The sequence below is a fragment of the Talpa europaea genome (genome assembly GCF_964194135.1).
Source record: "Talpa europaea genome assembly, chromosome: 1".
Classification (NCBI taxonomy): Eukaryota; Metazoa; Chordata; class Mammalia; order Eulipotyphla; family Talpidae; genus Talpa; species Talpa europaea.
In genome coordinates this window covers 154,448,434-154,469,115 of record NC_140073.1, presented here as the reverse complement: position 1 = coordinate 154,469,115, position 20,682 = coordinate 154,448,434, and the positions used below count along the sequence as shown (strand labels likewise).

The window sequence follows — 20,682 nt, the reverse complement described above, 5'->3', positions numbered from 1 at the left end:
CAGCCCAGGCCAGGCTCCAGGCTCCAGGCTGGGCATGGAGTGGCCGCATCTCTCTCTGCCATGCCCTTCCCCTAGTGGGGTCCCTTGGGTGGGGACTCCCTTGGTGTGGGATTATAAGCACATACTGGAAGTTTGAGAAAGACCTAAAGGACAGGAGAGCGGGGATGAGACACTCAGATGGAGGGGGGCCTGAAGAAGGGCAGAGAGGTGGGGTCCCTTGGAGGAGGAGGAACACTTGGGGCGTGTGAGCCAGGGGACCCCAAAGGGGATTGGGCCCAATGAGGAGGCCTCTGAAGCCACAGGCAGGGATCACAAAGGGTGTGGGGCCAGGAGGGGGCAGGGTATAGGGGTGCCCGAGTGGGCAAAGGGAAGAACCCCACCCCCCGCCCAGTAAGGATGTGAGAACTAGGTCCAGCAGTGAGACAGGATGGGCGGGAGCGGTCAGGGCAGGAAGCGAGTCTCCTTGGGGCTGCCCCATGGGGACGTGCCCGGATGTAGTGACCAGAGAGGAGGAGCCCTTAGGGCTGACCTGGACTTGGGCGGCAGCGAGTTTCCTGGGCGGCAGGCATGGGTGGGACCTGGGGCGCCCCGGGGGAGCTGCCCCCACCGAGGGGCAGGGAAGGAACGGGAGCCAAGGAGGGCAGGCCTCGAGGGCCCAGAGGGACGGTGACAGGCAGGACACCAGGGAAGGCCTCAGGATTCGGAGACCAGACAGGTGCGGGGACGGCAGGTGTCCCTGAGGTGGGGGTTCGCACGGAGGACTTCTGTGTGGGGAAGACCCAGGTAGGCCCGTGGGGCAGACACTCAGCCACAGGCTCCCGCTGCCCCGTTTCCTTGAAAAACAGAGATGCCTCAAGGCCCTCGGTGCTCACCCCGAGGCAGGCTCAGAGCTTGGCTGACCTGGGGGCGGGCGGGCGGGCCTCTAGGTGCTGGTGTGGTTGAAGTCTTTTAAGACCAGAATTTCTATCTTTCTTGTATGAAATAAAAGCTGATCTAGAGGTTGGTAGGTGACCCCAGGGAAGAGTCTGTATCATGGGTAGAGGTTTGGAAGTAAGGGGGTGCCGGGGAGGGGGGAGGGAGCTTCCTCTTGTCTGGTGCTGGCTCTCCTAGGCCAGGAGAGTCCTGGGTGGAGCCTACAGCGTGGGGTGTGTGTGGGGGGTGCCGGCTGGGTGAAGCCTGGCCCTGAGGGATACTTCATGGGGGGCCCTGCCCGGCAGCCGTGTAAGATGGTTCCAGGTGGGGCTCTGGGCTGGCAAGAGGAAGGAGGTTGCAGGGAGGCCTAAGGCGCGTGAGCAAGAGCGAGCCCCGCATCTCACGGAGGCTGCATGCATGGGCGAAGGGTGTTCCGGGCAGGGGAACAGTGAGTGCTGAGACCCTGAGGCGCCAAGAGCCAGCTAAGTTCTGGGAAATGAAAATAGATCAGAGTGGCCGAGAAAGGGGGAGGTGGGGTGGGGAGACAGATGGCGAGAAGGGCTGAGGACAGGAGGAGATCACTGCCTCGGCCCTTGGGTGTGAGTGCTGAGGAGGAGGGTGAGGACAGGGCTGGGGCCAGTGGCCAGTGGGGCCAGGGCAGCTGTCAGGGCTGGAATGGGCATGGTGTGGTGCTGGGACTGGGCTAAGAAGCTCAGCCTGGGGCTTGCCCAGGGAGACTCCTCTATCCGGCCAGGGCCAGGTAGGGAGATCCAAAAATAAATGGAGCGTAGGGCCCAGCCCATCCTAACCCCCCCAGCCAGGAGCAGGCATTACTGGGGGCTCCGGCAGGACTGACGGGTATGCCACAGAATGATGATGGGCTGGGGCGGGGCGGGGGGGAGGTATGGGCCTTTGGGGTCCCTTAGACTGCTGCAGGGCTCAGTTTTCCAAGAAGAGTTGAGTCAGCAGTGTGGCAGCGACCCGTAGGCTCCGGCCTTCCCCTGCCCCCTCCCTGCCACCCCGGCCACTTGGGAGACTCAATTCATTTCTCAAATTAAAAATCCATTTTGTACTGTGAATAATAGATGGGATGAGCCTTGGGAGGCTGGGCAGAGCACAGGAAGCTGCGGGGAGGGTGTTTCCCAGGGTACAGATACCAGAGCTGTGGGTGGTGGGGGCTGGCCAGGCTGGGGGCATCTCCTAGCACAGAGGCAGGGCTAGGGGGTTCAGTCCCTGTGGACCCCCAGGCCTGTGGGCTCTAGTAGCAGGCCAGCAGGGGCCCCAGTCCGTCCCTGCTCCCACCCAGAGGGGCACAGCATCCAGTCTGTCACCACGGGGCCCCAGGCTGGTCCCTGCCTGGCTGAGGTTGGCAGCCCTCCTCCGGAGAGAAGCACTTCCGCCTCGCTCGGTGAAAGCTGGGTAGATGTGTCATTAGCGTGAGGACGGTGTCCCCGGGTGTCAGGGATGTTCTGGGCCCTTCCCCAGGGTCAGACCCTGCACCCCCCCCACCTCCAAGGCAGCTCTGGTCAACACCACCTACACCCTGCCCCCAGCTGGGCACACAGCTGCCTTGCTCGGGATTTGCCTGGGCCTGGCTGTGTCCTGTCACTCTCTTGCTCATGAGTCAGGGGGTGACCTTGACAATTGGGAAGGGAGCTCTGGGAGCCTCAGAAAGAGAGTGAGGGAGCTGTGTCTGCCACCCACCTGAAAAGGGGCAGAAGAGCAGAGCAGCTGAGGCTTGGCCACTCCACTGCGGGCTGTAGGGGGGCACTAGGATGGGCACCCTGGGGCTCAATCCCTAGTCGACTCCGAGGGCCGGGGTGCTGTGCTCAGGCCCAGATGGATGAGAAGCCTCTGGGGAGGAGGTGGGGGTGAGGTGCTCTTCGGAGCAGGTGAGAGGGAGCTGGCCAGGGAGGCAGCTGAGGGTCCCAGGGAGGGATGGCCAGGGGGGGGCCCACAGCCAACCTGGAAGGGAGAGGTGGAGGAGGGGGCCTGGCCCCCCACCCTCAGTGACGGGAGGAGCAGGGTCCCTGGGGATGCCTGTTTGCCTTTGCGCCTTTCTGTCGGAAGAGAGTCAGCTCCCTGAGACAATATCCATTTTTATATTTCTTGGAAATTTCACGGCATTCATTTCAGGGAAAATAAAAGCTGTCATTGCTCGAGAAATGATACCAATCAGGGCCTGAAAAGGCTGGAAAATTATCCTCCTGGAGATGGAACGTTGAGGGAAAGATGCAGATTAAAAGCACAAAGAGCCACTTTGCCACCGCCCTGCCCTCCCCTCCCCCACGGAATCACCCATTTTACATAATTCCACCTTTCCTCCTGGAATTAATTGGACCCAGGAAGAACACATGGGGCGGAGGAGGACCCTGAATAGCCAGAGGCGGAGACAGAGGTACCCAGGACAGCGGCTCAGGGACAGACAGATGGACACACAGGGCCAGGCAGAGTCCGGGGCAGCAAGGCCGGGGCCAGGGGCCCCGCAGCAGTGCTAAGGCGCAGTGCCAGGGAGGGGACAGCGCCGCGGGGGCTCTAGTCCCTGCCCTGTTGTGGCTTTTATCGGGTTGGGCTCCGCGGCGGCCGTGGGCTGTCCCAGTCGACCCTCTGGCCCTGGACCATCAGGCTGGACCGTCCGGCCGGGGAGCACTGGCATTTCGTGGGTCCCCTGCTAGGGTCGCTGGAACCAGAGGGAACGAGTCAAGCAGAACAGAGAGGCAGAGACTCGGAAGCACCCCGCTCTCACAAGAAGCTCAAGTTCGTGGGCCCGGGTGGCCCAGGCCCGCGGGCACCCTGGTAAGCACAGCAGGAGGGCCCTGAGCGCAGGGCCTGGGTGTGTGTGTGGGGGGGCTACGTTTAAGAAGCAAGTGGAACTAGAAGGGAGCGGGTAGATCCGTGCGAAGCCCCTACTGGCCTGCTCCCCCCCCAGCCCCAACACCCGTGCCAGGGGCTGCTGGGCGGCGCTCTCCTCACTCCGCAGTCCCCTCCCCGGGCCGGCCAGGGGCTCCCAGAGCGGTGGGCGCCCCAGCTTCCAGGGGTGGGGGCGGGCGGCTGTCTGCGCTCTGAGGCCCCTTCCCGCAGCTTCTCCCGGGCAGCCCGTCCACCCCAAACCCCGCGAGTCCTGGGGGGCGGGGGGGAGGGCCGGGGACTGACAGGGGACCGGGAAGCCGGTTCTGCCCCAGGGGCCGTGCCAGGCGATGCAGCCACGACTTCAGCGCACCCCGCGGCCTTGGGGGAGTCTTCCCTGGGCGGGGCTCCAGTCCTGCGGCTCAGCGGGTGACCCCGGCCGGCTCCTCTCCCGGCCGAGGGCCTTGGCGTTGGGCTGGTGGGGCGGAGGGTCCGCGCGCGCCTCCCGGAGCAGCAGGCGCCCTCCTCTTCCCGGGACGCGGCGGCTCCCGAGCCGGAGCTGCTGAGAGACCCTCGGAGCGAGTCCCCGCGGCCGCCGGCTCCGCCCCCGAGCTGCCACCGCGCTGACAGGTAGCCGGGGGGAGCGGCGAGAAGGGGGGCGCGGGGGGCGGGCGGAGGAGGGTGGAGCCGCCGGCGCGCCCCCTCCCTCGGGGCCGGCGGGCTGCGCGGCGGCAGAGCCGGCTGCGGGCGCTCGGAGAAGCGGCCGCCCGCCCCGCTGCGCCCGGCCCGGCCCCGGCCCCGGCCCCGGCTCCGGCTCCGGCTCCGGCCCGGGCTCGCTCCGCCAGCTGCCCGCGCTCCGCCCGGGCGCGCCCCTGCGGGTAAGTGGCCCCGAGCCCGCAGCCGCGCGGCCCCGGCGCCGCCACCCGCGCTGCCGCCGAGCCCCGGGCTTTGTCTGCTCCTCGCGCCCCGCTCGGGCTGCGGGCGGCGGCTCGGCCCGGCCCGGCCCCGCTCCCGGCTCCGCTCCCGGTCCGGCTCCCGGCTCTCGGCTCCCGGCTCCGCGGCGCGCCCGGCGCTCGGGGGTGCTCGCTCCGCGCGGGGGGCGAAACTTCGCCAAGTTTAGGGTCGGGAGAACCTGTTGAGATCAGAAGTGACCCAGGGCGGGGGCGGGGGAGGGCGGGGCCGGTTCCGCTCTCAGGGCCGTCGGGGCTCACTCCGCGACCCCGGCTGGACCGCGCGCGCCGGCAGGGATGGGCCGCCGGGCTCGCGGGTCACTGCGCAGGAGGCCGCGGGGCTGAGGGGGGTCCGTGGACGCCGTCTGGACAGAGTTTGCGTCTGCAGCTGTCTGGCTCCGGGGTGGGGAGCTGAAGGCGGGTGCGGGGTCCGCGTAGACGCGCGCTCGGCCGCGCCGCCCTCTCCCGCCCGCGCGCCCCCCGCCCCGCCCGCCTCGGCTGTAGCGGGGCGCGCGGACCAGAGCCGCGAGGAGCAGAGAAGCGGAGGCCGACCGCGTGCCAGGGCCGGGCCCGAGCACCTGCTCCACCAGGGGCCGCCCCAGCCCGCAGCCGGCCCGGTGCTGGCGCGGGGGAGGCGGGTCAAAGGAGTTGGAGGCCACTCCGAGCCGCCCCTTCCCTGGGTCCCCGAGCTGCTGGGGACCCGGCTGGGTTCCAGGACCTGGACCTGGGCCCGCACCCCCCCTCCTGGTGCCTGTGGGCCCCATCGGGTCCCCGAGCCTCCCCGAGCCTGCGGCTCCTCTCCCCACAGCCCGGCCCGGGGCCATGACGCGGCCGGCGCGGAGCCGGGCGGCGCGGTGCCCCCCGTAGCGGCCATCGCAGGGCTTCGCGGCGGCGCCGGCGGCGCCATGGAGGCCCCGTACTCGATGACGGCGCACTACGACGAGTTCCAGGAGGTCAAGTACGTGAGCCGCTGCAGCACCGGGGGCTCCCGCGGGGCCTCGCTGCCCCCCGGCTTTCCGCTGAGCGCCGGGCGCGGCGCCTCGGGGGCGCGGGCGGGCCTGCAGCGCTGGAACCGGCGCGAAGTGTGCCTGCTGTCGGGGCTGGTGTTCGCCGCCGGCCTCTGCGCCATCCTGGCCGCCATGCTGGCGCTCAAGTACCTGGGTCCCGGCGCGGCCGGCGGCGCCTGCCCGGAGGGCTGCCCGGAGCGCAAGGCCTTCGCGCGCGCCGCGCGCTTCCTGGCCGCCAACCTGGACGCCAGCATCGACCCGTGCCAGGACTTCTACTCGTTCGCGTGCGGCGGCTGGCTGCGGCGCCACGCCATCCCCGACGACAAGCTCACCTACGGCACCATCGCGGCCATCGGGGAGCAGAACGAGGAGCGCCTGCGGCGCCTGCTGGCGCGCCCCGGGGGCGGCCCGGGCGGCGCGGCGCAGCGCAAGGTGCGCGCCTTCTTCCGCTCGTGCCTCGACATGCGCGAGATCGAGCGCCTCGGGCCGCGGCCCATGCTCGAGGTCATCGAGGACTGCGGGGGCTGGGACCTGGGCGGCGCCGCGGGGCGCCCCGACGCGGCGAGCTGGGACCTCAACCGGCTGCTGTACAAGGCGCAGGGCGTGTACAGCGCCGCGGCGCTCTTCTCGCTCACCGTCAGCCTGGACGACAGGAACGCCTCGCGCTACGTCATCCGCGTGAGTGGCCCCCGGCCCCCCACCCCTCCTGCACCCCGGGCCCGGCGCGGAAGGGGAGCGGGGAGAAGGGGAGCGCGGGCGCCGAGCCCCGGAGGAGGCCGAGTCATTTCCCTGGAGTAACTGCCGTGTTTAGCGGAGCTGCGGGAGCCGATTTCCCAGCCCTCGGGCGGGCGTGAGAGCACGAGGGGGGGTGCATCGACGAGGGGGGGTGCATCGACGAGGGGGGGTGCATCGACGAGGGAGGGTGCATCGACGAGGGAGGGGTGCATCGACGAGGGGGGTGCATCGACGAGGGAGGGGTGCATCGACGAGGGAGGGGTGCATCGACGAGGGGGGTGCATCGACGAGGGAGGGGTGCATCGACGAGGGGGGTGCATCGACGAGGGAGGGGTGCATCGACGAGGGGGGTGCATCGACGAGGGAGGGTGCATCACGAGGGAGGGTGCATCACGAGGGAGGGTGCATCGACGAGGGAGGGGTGCATAGACGGGTGGGGGTGCATCGACGATGGAGGGGTGCATCGACGAGGGGGGGTGCATCAACGAGGGAGGGTGCATCGACGAGGGAGGGGTGCATCGACGAGGGAGGGTGCGTCACGAGGGAGGGTGCATCACGAGGGAGGGTGCATCACGAGGGAGGGTGCATCGGACGAGGGAGGGGTGACGGGGGTGCATCGACGAGGGAGGGGTGCATAGACGGGGGGGTGCATCGACGAGGGAGGGTGCATCGACGAGGGAGGGTGCATCGACCAGGGAGGGGTGCATCGACGAGGGAGGGGTGCATCGATGGGCTGAGGCGACAGCCCTGCAGGGCTGAGGCAGCCCGGAATGGGGGTGCGGGGCAACTCTTAGGACAGTCGCTAAGGCCCCTCATAGGCTGGGAGAGTGAAAGCCAACCAGAGGGCTTGGGGGAGGCCCCCTGGCACCCCCAGGCCAGCGTGGGGGCTTTGACCGGCTTCTGTGTGGCGGGAGGGCCTAGTGGATGTGCTGTTGGGGCTGGTGACAGTGGGCGTCTGGCATTGGACACTGGTTGGGAACTAAGTGTTTGCAGGCACCTGGCATGTTGACCTCTGACCCCTCCATTCCCAGATTGACCAGGACGGGCTCACCCTGCCCGAGAGGACCCTGTACTTAGCTCAGGATGAAGAGAGCGAGAAGGTGTGGGGCCTGGAGGTGGGGTTGAGGAAAGGCCTGGGGTTTGAGGAGGGATGGACCAGGGCCTGGCCCTGACCCTGCCCTCTCTGGGCTCCTCCTGGCACACAGATCCTGGCCGCCTACCGGGTGTTCATGAAGCGCCTGCTCAGCCTGCTGGGTGCCGATGCTGTGGAGCAGAAGGCCCAGGAGATCCTGCAGCTGGAGCAGCGACTGGCCAATGTGAGCAGGGCACTGCTGAGGTCTGGGGTCAGTGGCCATGGGGCCAGGCTAGGTCAGCTCTGACCTCCACCCGCAGATCACAGTGTCAGAGTATGATGACCTCCGGCGAGACGTCAGCTCCATGTATAACAAGGTGACACTGGGGCAGCTGCAGAAGATCACCCCCCACGTGAGTGTGGCCTGGCCCTGGTGGGGGAGGCGCTGATCCAGGTACTCCTGGGCAGCCCCCTCCTCACGGGTGGGTAAGGCCTCCCATGGCCATGGCCTCCCTTGTCCACTGGTTGCCTCTCCCTGACCCTCATCCTGTCTTCTGGGGTTCCTGCCATGCCCACCCCCACTGTCCCCACCCAATGCCCCACAGCTACGGTGGAAATGGTTGCTGGACCAGATCTTCCAGGAGGACTTCTCGGAGGATGAGGAGGTGGTGCTGCTGGCCACAGACTACATGCAGCAGGTGTCCCAGCTCATCCGCTCCACGCCCCGCAGGTACTGTCAATCACCCACCTGAACCCCTGGACCCCTCCCCTGCATCTCAGGCCTATCTGTTGGTGAGCTTTGAATTTCTACCACCATCTCTGTCTAGTAGCCACACTGGGGAGGCCTGCGAGGAGCACTGGGACAGGAGTCCAGACCCCTAGGTGCAGACCTGTCCCTTCTACTGGCACTGTGGGGCCTAGGTGGAGCTGTGGGGCTCCTGAGTTGCAGTCTTTCCCCTGGGGGTGGTGAGGCTTGAGGGTGTGCTGACCTCAGAAGGGAAAGTGCAGCCCAGCTCTGCTGCCCATTCCACTTTGGGAAGAGCCTTCCTGGCCTCTGCCACCCTGGACGAGAGCAGAGGCCTCTCAAGGCCAGCTCTGAAACAGGCAGTCATGCCAAGTGCCTGCTCTCCAGCCCATAGCCAGTCAGGACACTGGCCTGTGGCTGTCCGTATCCGGTGTGGGCTTGGCTGGAGGCATGTCTGCCAGGTGTAGACCCAGCCTTTTCCCGTGATGGGGGCTCGGGCCACTCCGGGCTCTGCCTCTCCATACCTGGAATGACCCTCACTCCAGTGCGGTGCCACCCAGGGTGAGGGTGGGGCAGGGAGGTGCACTCACATGAGCCTGTCCGGACACCCCGCTGCTTCCCGGCCCCCAGGATCCTGCACAACTACCTGGTGTGGCGCGTGGTGGTGGTGCTGAGCGAGCACCTGTCGCCGCCGTTCCGGGAGGCGCTGCACGAGCTGGCACGCGAGATGGAGGGCAGCGACAAGCCACAGGAGCTGGCCCGGGTCTGCCTGGGCCAGGCCAACCGCCACTTTGGCATGGCCCTTGGTGCCCTCTTTGTGCACGAGCACTTCTCCGCAGCCAGCAAAGCCAAGGTCCAGCTGCCCTGGGCTTGGTGGGGTGTGTGTGTGTGTGGGTGCTGAGATGGGTATGGAGTCCTCACAGGGCCTTGGACCAAGGATGGGGAGCCCCACAAGTCCCCCATAGCCAGGGACACCGAGCTCAGCTCAGGGCTCAGCCCTCTCTGAGGCTCCAGGCTACTCCTCACCAGGCCTTCTCCCCCAGGAGCCTCCCTGGTCTGTCTGAACGTGGCTGGGGCAGTTTGTCCCCTTTCAGACTGTGAGCCTTTTGTTGGGGTACAGGGCTTGCATCCCCAAGTCTAATGTCTCCCTCTAATACTGAGCACCAAGCTCTGGTCTTCGGAGAGTACTGAACTTACCAAGAGGGGGAAGCTCTCCTGCTAGCTAAAGCTCCCAGGGTAGATCCCTGACCTTGACCTGCAGGTGCAGCAGCTGGTAGAGGACATCAAATCCATCTTGGGCCAGCGCCTGGAGGAGCTTGATTGGATGGATGCTGAGACCAAGGCCGCTGCCCGAGCCAAGGTGAAGGGGACCCTGTTCCCACTTACTGGTTCCATAAATAAGTTCGATATGGAGCACCTACTGTGTGCAGGTACTGGGGTAACAGGAGACAAAGATGCCTCAGGTGGAGTTGGTCTCCCCAACCTGCTGTCCGCCTCCTTATGCCCTGCTCCTAGGCTGCCCTAGTTTGCTGCCTTGGAGGATTGTGGGGGGCTAGCCCAAGGCCCTGGCCCACTGTCACCATGTCTGCCCACAGCTCCAGTACATGATGGTGATGGTGGGCTACCCGGACTTCCTGCTCAAACCTGAGGCCGTGGACCGGGAGTATGAGGTGGGTGGGCCCCAACCGGGCCAGGTCTGATCAGCTGGTTGTGCAGGCCCCTGGCTGAGAGCCCCAAGGGGAACCACCAGCATCACAGGAACAAGCCTGGGGCCCTGGGCTCCAGACCCTGCAGGCGGGGGGCAGCAGGCCCCGGCCTGGCCCTGAGCAGAGCCCCTCCCGCATGCAGTTTGAGGTCCACGAGAAGACCTACTTCAAGAACGTTCTGAACAGCATCCGCTCCAGCACCCAGCTCTCCGTCAGAAAGATGCGGCAGGAGGGGGACAAGTCCACGTGGGTGCCTGGCCTGCAGCTGGGGGAGGTCCAGGGGGTGCCATAGGAGGAGGCTCCTCACCAAGGCCAGGAGGCTAGAGAGGCAAACTGCCTCACCTGTGCTGGTTGGGGGGCCCCAAGGCCTTGGCAGGTGGTAGGTGGGGTTCTGCCCTGGGGGACTGGGCTAGGACCTGGCTGTCGGCTGGGTCACAAGAGAAGCCCTGGAGGAGGCGCAGGATAGGTGGGGCGGGCAGTGGGGGGGCAGTGGACCCCTCAGCTGACCCCTCCCTCCATAGGTGGCTGCTCCCCCCACAGGCACTCAATGCCTACTATCTCCCCAACAAGAACCAGATGGGTAAGGGGCGAGTCCCTCCGGGGCGGGGCCTGGAGCTGGGCGGGGAGAGGGGCGGGGCCTGGTGAGGGCCGGCCCCCGCTGACCAAGGTCTCCTCTGGCCGCCCCCCGCAGTGTTCCCCGCGGGAATCCTGCAGCCCACCCTGTACGACCCCGACTTCCCCCAGTGAGTACCGGTGCGGCGTGGGGGGGCTGCCCAGCCTGCGCTGACCGGGGCGGGCCGGAGTCCGGGCAACGCCCTGTGCTTCGCGTTTGCCTTTTGGATGTTCGAGCCCCGCGCGCCCACCGGAGGCCCCTGGCGGTGCCCAGGGCCAGCCCAGGCCCAGAGAGGAGGCACGCGGCCAAATCCCCCATGGGGCGCCTCAGGTTCCCGCCTTCCCAGCCCTGTCCCCGCGTCCAGCTGCGGGGTGCTGTCTCCTGGAAGGCCGCCGGGCAGCCACGCTGCCTGTGCCCCAGCCCACGCGGGCGCCGAGGCCCAGGCCCGGGACGCAGCAGACACCAGGGTGGCCCCTGGGCGCCGCCTGGCCTGGCGGGGCCTCCTGGGCTGTGGGCTGCGGCCTGGGGGCCTCCGCGGGGTGAGGCCGGGCCCGACGCTGCTGCCGTGGGCACAGGTCTCTGAACTTCGGGGGCATCGGCACCATCATCGGGCACGAGCTGACCCATGGCTACGATGACTGGGGTGAGGCCTGTGGGCGGCCTGAGGGGTGGTGGGGGCAGGCGGTGGGAGGCTGCGGGTGAGGGGTGCACTGAGGCCCAGGGCTTCTCTGTCCCCGTTGGCTGGTGGGGGGAGGGACCTGGTGCCCAGCCCTGGCTCTGGGGGTGAGGGTGTCTCAGGTCACCCTGACCGCTGCCCACAGGGGGCCAGTATGACCGCTCGGGCAACCTGCTGCACTGGTGGACAGAGGCCTCCTACAGCCGCTTCCTGCGCAAGGCGGAGTGCATTGTCCACCTCTACGACAACTTCACTGTCTACAACCAGCGGGTGAGATCCCTTGCTGCCCCTCACTGCCCCTCGGGCCCCGCAGGCCCTGCTGGGCACAGACAAGGAGCACACAGACCCACGTGCCCGCTTGTGTGGCTGAACAAGACCCCTGCCCAGGGTGCATGGATGCGTCACACAGATGCACCCACTGCCCAAACCCTCTGGGAAAGAGGGAGGGTAGGGGCCCGGGGTGGCAAGGCCTGAGGGAGGCCAGTGGGCCCCATAGAACCCCCAAGAACTTCCCTTCTTGGCAGGTGAATGGGAAGCACACACTGGGGGAGAACATCGCGGACATGGGCGGCCTCAAGTTGGCCTACTACGTGAGCTGCCCCCGCCCGGCCCTCCATCCCTGTGGTGGTGGGGGCTGCCCCGGGGACTTAGTCACCCCTCTTCCCATCCTGCTGAACTCTGACCTGTCCAGGCACAGGGCCACTGAAAAAGGAGGGACCCTGAGCCCTCACCTTTAGAGCGACAGGAGGGTTGCCTGGAGGGGGTGACACCTGCACAGGTTTATTCCCTGGGAAGGGCGCACAGCTCGGGGAGGGAGGAAGACGGGGAGCTGGGACTCAGCCTCACGGGTGACTTGCAGACCTGGGGCAACTGGGGGAGCATGGGCCCGTGGGCACCTCAGCTCCGCCCTCTGTGCCCCCAGGCCTATCAGAAGTGGGTCCGGGAGCACGGCCCAGAGCACCCGCTGCACCGGCTCAAGTACACACACAACCAGCTCTTCTTCATTGCCTTTGCCCAGGTGGGCCAGGGGGCAGCTGGGCTTGGGCCACACTTCAGCCTGATTCCCATCAGCCACCCCTTGGCGGCAGTGGCCCCAAAGGTGCTGATGGGGGGTTAAGGAGTAGGGTGCGGAGGGGGATCCCTGCCAGTTTCGGTCACTACCTCCCCTTTTTCTCCCCCATCGGGCCCAGAACTGGTGCATCAAGCGGCGCTCACAGTCCATCTACCTTCAGGTACTGACCGACAAGCATGCACCTGAGCACTACAGGTATGCCCGCCCGCCTGCTGGGGCCGCATCTCCTCCTTGTGTCCGGGGTGGGGGGGGGCAGGTGGTGGCCGTGGGGATCCACACTTCATGGGTTCCCTCCCACCCCAGGGTGCTGGGCAGCGTGTCCCAGTTCGAGGAGTTCGGCCGGGCCTTCCATTGCCCCAAGGACTCACCCATGAACCCTGCCCGCAAGTGCTCTGTGTGGTGAACCTGGCTGCCGCCCGCACGCCCCCTCTGCCCTGCACGCATCGCCTCCCTCCGGCTGCCGGGGCAGGCATGGACCCGGCGCTGGCATGGACCCGGCGCTGGCATGGACCCGAGCTAGCCCTGCTCTGGGTGCTGCCCACCCTCCCAGCCCTACCTGGGCCCTCGCTGCCCTTCACTTTGGAGGAGCCTAGCACGGGATGAGAGTGGGCTCCAGAGGGGTCTGGGGGAGAGACCTCCAGTCTCCCCTGTACAGGCCCCACCTCTGCTCTGTCCTTGCTGCTATGTCTGGTCAATAAAGCTGCTGTGCTGTCTGTTGCCTTGGCCTCTTATGCAGCCCCCAGAGCATGTTGAGGGGATTCTTGGGGGTGTGTTGGGGGGGCCTAGACCTTAGAACAGCCAGGGCCCCTAAGAAGACCTTGTCCCCTCCTGGTGGCCTTGGCTGGACCACCTCCTGGTTTCTTCTGTCTTTTCTGCTGACTACCCATCTCTCTCTCCCCCAAGGTCCTACCTAGGCTCCTGACCAGTTCTGGGGGTGCCCAAGGCCAGAACTCCAAGCCCAGTGACCTATACCCCAACATCACCCTGGGCCTTTTTTCCCCTGAAAGTCTAGAGTGCCCCCCTGCCCCCCAAGGAGTTTCTGCTGTGTCTGTTGCCAGACAGCCTTGGACTCTGCTTCTCCTGGAAAGGGGACCTGAGACCCACACTTACGTAGAGGTGGGGTTCCACGACCCATGGAGGTGTCCCCTCCAGCCGGAAGCAGGGGTTCCTGGGATGAGAGAAAAAAGGCAGGAGCTGGTGTGGGCCTCCAGGCCAGTCTCCACGGTGGAAGAGGTTGGGGGAGGGCAGGAGAAGGAGGATCATCAAATGGGGGGCCGGGGGGGGGGGGGAGCTCAGGCATCTGCGGTGCTGGAGGGACCAGCAGCCCAGCTGCCTCTCCGGCCCCGGCCTTTCTCTTCCCCTGGGGCGCCACGAAGGGATCGGAGTCTCCCTGAGCAACCCCTGCTGAGAGGGGACTCTCGCCCGCGCCCGCGTGAGCTGCCCTGGCGTCTCTCACCGAGCTCAGAGAGCGCCTGCCCCTGGGCTGGAGGAACGCGCCTCACCTGAGCCTCAGGCGCAGCACCTGGGCAGGGGTGGGGGCAGTGCCGCCCCCTGGTGGAGCCGGGTCCCGAGCGAGGCCGGCAGGGGGCGCACCTGCGCGGAGCGCCTGCCTCGGCTTCCCCTGGGCTGGGGGCACGTGTCGCCCGTCCCCGGGGCAGCTGGGGCTGAAGGACAATCAATCTGCTCCTGGCCTCGGCCTGCGCCCTGCCTGGGTGGGGCCGGTGTCCGCAAGGTCCACCCCACGCCCCACCCGTTCCGCGCTACCCGAACCCCCCAACTCCAAGACCAATCCCTCCTGGCGCCCTGTGGCTTAGGGGAAGCCTGGGGGCTGGGGTGAGCCTCGTGCAGCCGCAGGCCGGTGGGGTCCCTGCTGCGCCGCCTTGTGAACCTCCCAGCACCCAGCCCCGCCTCTTCCCCTCCAGTATGTGCCCCCGAAGGGGATGGTGGGGGTCCGCGGGATGGTGGGCCCCTGGGAGAGGCCACGGTGTTCCTGGCCTTGAGGCTTGTCCAGAGCTGGGGACCAGCTGGGCCTGTGTCCCTGGGCCCCAGAGACCCTCAGCCTGAGGACCCCCTCTGCGCCCTGGAGGCCTTGAAGCTACTCCCCCCCACCCCCCCCACACCTGTAGGATCCCCCTATGCACTTGGGGAGAACAGAGAGCATCCTGAGGACACAGGCTTGGTGATGAGACCAGGCCCCTAAATTCAGACCAGCCAGAGCCACCGGGTGGCACCCAGGGCACACGACCATGCGTGCCACCCCTGGTTCTCAAACTGCTTTTCGCGGACAGACCTGTCCCAGGGACAGCCCCTGTAACAGACAGGGCAAGAGGGGGTGGGGGGAGCCATGTGGCACCCCAAAGTCATGGTCATGGTGGACATGGCCCCACGCAAGTAGGTGGCCTTCTTGAGGTCAGAGAAACTGGCCCCAGGAGGAAGGCCAGCTGCCAGTCACACTGCTGATGTCACTGATGGCGTGGCTTGGCTGCGAGTCCCCTGCGCTCAGGGTTCTGTAGGGAAACTCCCTGTCGGCTGGCGCCGCCCTTCCCCGGCGTGCCAGGCCTGCCCCAGCGGCCTTGCTGAGGATGAGCTGACTGCTCAGCTGCCCGCCTGGCCTCGTTTTCCCTTGTGTGGAGCTGGGGGTGAGCGCCGCGGGAAGGCCCTTCCAGAGGCCACCTGGAGGTCGATGTGGCGGGGGGTGTGGGGCTGACTCCCACAGTCACTCCCCAGGGGCGCACCCAGGTGGGTGAGGGTCAGCAGCCTCTAAGCACTTAACAGCGGGGAGTAAAGCAGGGCTGGATGCTTTGCAGCTGCTGGGTCTCAGGCGCCCCAGTGTGCCTGGTGCAGAGCCCCACAGCTCTCACCTCTGCACCTGGCCCTCGTCCTGCCATCCAGCTTTGAGACGGGCCTTGAGCCCAGGGGTCAGTGCTGGGTGCCTTGGCAAGTGACCTGGAGCATCAATGGCAGCGAGGTGTGGGGGCACGCGGGAGCGAGGGTGTGGAGCTGCTGCCCGAGCGATGTGAGCCAGGCCCTGAAACGGGGGCACCCTCGGCCGGGGGCCCCTGGGAGCCAGCTCTGTGGATGCAGCAAGGATTTGAAGAGGCGGGCTGGTGCCCTGGCTTCCCTGCCCATAGTCTCCGAGGGAGGAAGGTGTCCGCCTGCGATTTCTGGGGCCGCCAGGCAGGGCTGAATCCCAGTGGCCTCCAGTGCCACTGAACCCCAAACCGTTCTAAGCAGATTCAGGCTTCTCCCACCCATGTGGTTACTTCTATGCTGACCCAGATGCCCAGCCCCCAGCGCACGCTCCACCCTGGGCCGGCTTGGGAGAGGCCTCAGATGCCATGTTCTGCACGCCCGCGTCCTCTTCCCAAGTATGTTGGGGCGGGCAGGGTCCTCCAGGGGCAAAGGCCGCCGGGCCGTGTTCTCAGGGCTGGGCTTCTCCTCACGCCCCCTGGCTGGCGCTGCCCCACCCCCAGACTCCGTGCTGGGCCTCCATTCCCGCCCTGGTGGAGTCACAAACTTTACTGAAGGTTTGGGGGCCCCTTTCACTGCCCCTTTCTCTCCTTTCTCCCCTCCTGGGTGCCATGGCCTCTGCCCAATATGGACTTGAAAAGCCACTTTCCCTCAGTTTAGAAAAATGGAAGGAGTCGGAGGGAATCGTGCTTGATCTGCCCTCCCCCACCCACCAGCGTGTCTAGAGGCCGAGCGCTCTCCGGTCCCCCAAGGCTGTCCCCTGGGGTCACCTTGCAGTGGGCCTGGGCAGCTGGCAGGGTGTGAGAGTCCATGCCCCCTCTCCCACCCCCAAATCTCCTAGGAGTGTGGACCTCTTGACCCCACGGGCACCTCACGAGCAGGACACTATCACCTACTGGACCCCAGTGAGGTCTGGTCTGCAGAGAGACGGCCTTTTGGGGGGGGTGATTTTGATACCCCTTATAATCCATCCTTGTTTACATGATGTTTCCCTTTCCCCCTCCTGCTCCCCTCGCACGGGGCTCCTCCATCACTGCCCAGGCTGCTGGGGGCTTGGGGGGCGGGGTCTGCAGAACCTGAGGCCCTTTAGGTTTTGGCAGCAGGCAGCGTCCTGGTCTTGGTTCTGCGCAGCAGCTGGCCGCGCAGTCCTTGGGAGCGATTTCCAGAAAAGAGCAGCCTCCGAGAGCCGTTTGTAATCCCTCCAGGAGGGCACTGAAGGGCTCTGAGCCTCCGAAGACAGCCCGTGCTCCCCCCGTCCCTGGTCGCGAGTCTCTGCCCACACTAGGGACGTGAGTTTGGCAGGCGCGTCGCTGATGGGAGCTTGGCCGCCAGCTCTTGGCCTCGCGTGGCGGTTGGCTCTGCTCTGGACATCCGGCGTCTGCAGGGTCCCCTGGCTCACCGGGGAGCCACCAGCGCTGGGGACTCTCACGTCCCCAGGCTGCAACCTGGCCTGGTCTCTCTTCTTGAACCCCTCTGACATACTGGACTCCACCCCTGGAATCCCGGTGGGGTACCTGCCCCGTGACCCCTCTTCCTGCGGTCAGAGATGGGCTGCAGGCTCCTGTCCCTGCAGATGTGACCCCCTCCAGGCCAAACAACACCTTTGCCCAAATTTTTTTTTCACCTGACGTGGGTTGGGGTTCTCAGTCCTCACTGGTTTAAGGTTCCACGGGCCGTCACCCCCCACTGTGTGCTTCCTGCCAGCACACGCTGCCGCAGACATAAGCTGACCTGTCCATCCAATGATGCCTCGTCTTTGCCGCCTCTGCCCCCTGCTCAGGGTCACAGGTGCCCGGACGCCAGCGGGGGTGCACGCTGATGTCTCGGGTCCAGGTCCTGTAAGCCTGGCCTGTGCAGGGCGGAGGGGTCGGAGGCAGGCGCCGGCTCCCCAGCCTCGGCTGCCGCGGGCATCGGAGCCGGTGCAGTGGTGCAGACTGACTCACCAGGTGGCGGGCGGCTCAAGCCCCAAGCTGCTGTCACATGGTGCCATTTAGCCGCATCTCTCCCTGTCTGTACTTTGCATAAATAATAATAAAAAACCCTCCCACCTTCCTGCGGGACCACGATGTGGCAGGAGCTACAGACGGGGATGCTTGTGGAGAGGCCTGACTCTGGTCTTCCCACTCCCCCAGGGTGAATCTGGTGAGCCAGGAAAGGGTCGGAACTGGCCTGGGGCCTGGATGACACCCCCCCACACCTCCCCCCACCACGAGGTGCATGTGCTCTCACCACCCAGGCTGGGGTGACTGCTTTCTCCCCATGGGAGCTCGGGAGACTTGCTGGTTCCCAGGCACCGTGCCAAGCTCACGAGTAGAGCCCCGGCTCCTGGGCCCAGGGAACAGCAAGGCAGCCGCTGAGGGCGGTGTGAGCGCCAGTGGCCGCCCCAGCTCCGGTTGGCCCCAGCAGGCAGGCCTGGGGGCCGCCCTACTTCAGAGGTGCCCTTTGGAATGCGGGCCACCTCCCCATAATCGCTGCAGGCCCCACAGGCAGGCAGGGAGTGGGGGAGGCATCCTTGAAGGGGCAACGACCTGTCCCCCAGATGCTGACCAGGTGGGGCTCCCTGTCTCTGGCGCTGGGGGCCAACAGGATCAGAGGGTAAGAGCAGCCCAAGCCGGCATCTCCCCGTCTCCAGGCACAGGGGCTCCAGGCCTGTGTGCAGGCCGCGCGGGACAGAGGGGTCAGGTCTGCTCCCAGGGCGTCCTCCTGTGCGTGTCTGGGCTCTGCAGGGAGTGTGGCACCCACGGGTGACCGCCCCCGGGATCTGGGGAGCTGGGGAAAGGGACCGCGGGGCCTCCTCAGCGTCTGCGGCGTGGGGCTCCCCCAAACTTGGTCTCACGTGCAGCCTGGCCACAACCTGGCAGGGGCCACCCTCAGTGGGGGCCAGCACTGCCCTGATGGGCCGTCCAGCCGCCGAGCCGCCCACCCCAGCGGGCACCGCCCTCGGCTCCGGGCGCTCCTGGGGCTGCCCAACCCCCCCCCCCGCCCCCCCCTCCCCCCGCGGGCGCAGGGCGTGAGCGCTTAGTGTCCGGCTGGGTGGATTTATGGATTATACAATCTAGTTTAAACAAACTAATCCTCCAAAACAATCAAGTGGCTTATAAAACAGTCCTGTAAGGAACTGCGCGTAATACAGTGACCCTCCACGGGGCGGCCCCCGAAGGGGCAGCTCCCCCGCCCCCCCAACCTGCCCCCTCCTCCCGCCCCCCTCACCGCTGGGTCCCACCTCCCCTCCCCCCGCACCTGCACCCCCAGTGCAGCCCTGACCGGAAATCGGTCCCCAATGTAAAATGACGAAACTAAATTGCTGGGAGTGCGCCCACCCCGGTCACGCGGGTGGGGCGCCTGGAGACACCCCTCAACATCAGTACCCCGGTGACAGCCGCCGGGTAGCGAAGCATTTAAAAACGCAGCTTTCAGAACAGGCAGACAGAGCCCCGCAATTTCCCCCCCAGCGACGTTTAAAATGATGCGCTGTTCACCGCAGCACTTTTTGATATTTCCCCAAGCAACCATAAATATTTGGAAAGCGCTTTCAAAGTTTCTTGCACAAGACAGAAATCACCCACCGCTGGGCAAACTCTTATTCTTTCCGCTGCTGTAAAAATGGCAGAAACAATGAGCGGAAAATGATCTGTTGACAAACCGAAAGGCATTTCCTTGTCAGCATATTCTGTGGGAAGATGAGAGGAAAACGCTGCGGTAGATTGGAAGGAGGGATCAGAGCAAATGACTCAGTGTGGGAGGTTGGCTCCACTCGGCTGCAAGTGCAGGTGTTGCTACCAGCACCTGCAGGCTCCGGGTACCTGCGGGCCTCTGCCCTGATAATGACATACGCAGGCCTCGGCGTGTGGCTCTCCAGGAGCAGGATGGCAGGGAAGATGCGCTCCCGAGGGCAGGTGCTTTGGTTGGTAAAAACGACCTCTGGGGGGTAAGCAGGGAGTGTCTGTCCGTGGATGGAACAGCCACGCGGAAAAATTTTTTTAATTACCTGGTACTGTTCTTCCCGTTTGTCCTTATTGTGTTGTCTGCCACCCATTAGTCTGCTGGCATTTCACCCCTCTGCCATGCCTTATACCTATTTGACTAATCCCCTTAAGCTCAAAAGCCTCACTTAATTTATTGGAGTCCAATAGTTTTTATAAGCATTTTGCTTTGTAGAATTGTCTGCTCTATAAACAGCCAATATTTGTCTTTGTCATTTTTTTTAAAGATTTATTTATTTATGCATACAAGAGCTGGGGTGTAGGTCAGAGGTGTGTGTTGGGGGGGGGGTTGAGAGGATTCACCAGAGACAGAGTGGGGAGCAGAACAGGCAGATCTATTGAAATACACTGCTGAGGGGAGCAGCAGGCGGGACAGGAGAGGTCTGCTGCGCTATGTGCATCAGCTCCCTGGCCGGGGATTGAACTCATCCTGTAGTGGCCGGCGATAGCTTGATAGCACTGAGACTTTAACCCCTGCACCACCAGGGAGGCCCACTGAGAGTATATAATTTTAGAGCTGATGGTTTCATGTTCTTTGGATAAATGCCCAAGAGTGGGGTTGCTGGGTCATATTGTTTTTCCATTTTTAGCTTTAAGGTAAATTTAGATCACTTTCCAGAATGGCTGCACTGTTTACATTCCCCCTCAACAGTAAGGTTTCTCTTTCTCTCTGTCCTTTCCAGCACTTGTGGCTGGGAGTCTTTTAACATGGGCCATTCTCACAGGTGTGAGATGATCTTTTATTGTGGTTTCGACTTGCATCGCCCTTATTAGAAGTGATGATGAACATTTTTCTGTATGTCCATCAGCCTAGATATTCTCAGTGATTTGTTTGTTCAGAGCTGGTACCCATCCAAAAACTGAGTTGTTTCTTCTTTTGTTGTTAACCTGAACAAGTGTTTCATGTATCTTGGATATTAAGCCTTTGTCCGTTGTGTAACATGTGAATATTTTTGCCCACTCAGTTGCATTTCTTTTTAAACTACTTATGTTTTCTTTCACTGTATAAAGGCCTTTTAATTGCGGTAATCGCAATTATTTATCTTTGCTTTAATTTCCCTCACCATAGGAGTCTAGACTCCAAAGACATCTTTATCATTGATGTCGTGAAACTCACTAATGGTTTCTTCTATATATTTTATTGTTGCAGGTTTTATATCTAGGTCTTTAATGAATTTTGAATTTATTTTGGAGCATGAAGTTCAAGAGTGATCAACTCCACTCTTGTACATGTGACTGTCCAATTTTCCCAGCACCATTTGTTAGAAACTCTTCTTTCATGGCTTCCTTATCGTGAATTAAGTATTGTTACATGTGCGGATTTATTTGTGGGCTTTCAATTCTGTCCATTGATGCATGCATTTCTTTTTATCCCAATCCCATATTGTTTCAGT

General features: G+C 64.5%; 1 protein-coding gene across 2 annotated transcripts; it reads left to right on the top strand.

Moving 5' to 3' along the window:
- Positions 1 to 5,614: 5,614 nt before the first annotated feature.
- ECEL1 (endothelin converting enzyme like 1) lies at positions 5,615 to 12,855 on the top strand (the record flags this gene model as incomplete). Of its 2 annotated transcripts, none has more annotated exons than XM_084242487.1 (17): positions 5,615 to 6,394; positions 7,483 to 7,551; positions 7,657 to 7,767; positions 7,844 to 7,936; positions 8,129 to 8,253; positions 8,899 to 9,121; positions 9,530 to 9,628; positions 9,864 to 9,938; positions 10,117 to 10,214; positions 10,496 to 10,554; positions 10,666 to 10,717; positions 11,163 to 11,230; positions 11,409 to 11,533; positions 11,788 to 11,853; positions 12,186 to 12,281; positions 12,454 to 12,530; positions 12,639 to 12,855. In XM_084242487.1, 17 exons carry the CDS (start codon positions 5,615 to 5,617, stop codon positions 12,736 to 12,738), a joined length of 2,316 nt encoding a protein of 771 aa, XP_084098613.1. In that variant the 3' UTR covers positions 12,739 to 12,855. The 2 variants fall into 2 exon arrangements, with proteins under 2 accessions (XP_084098613.1, XP_084098612.1); XM_084242486.1 differs by having other exon boundaries at positions 10,117 to 10,220.
- Positions 12,856 to 20,682: the final 7,827 nt, after the last annotated feature.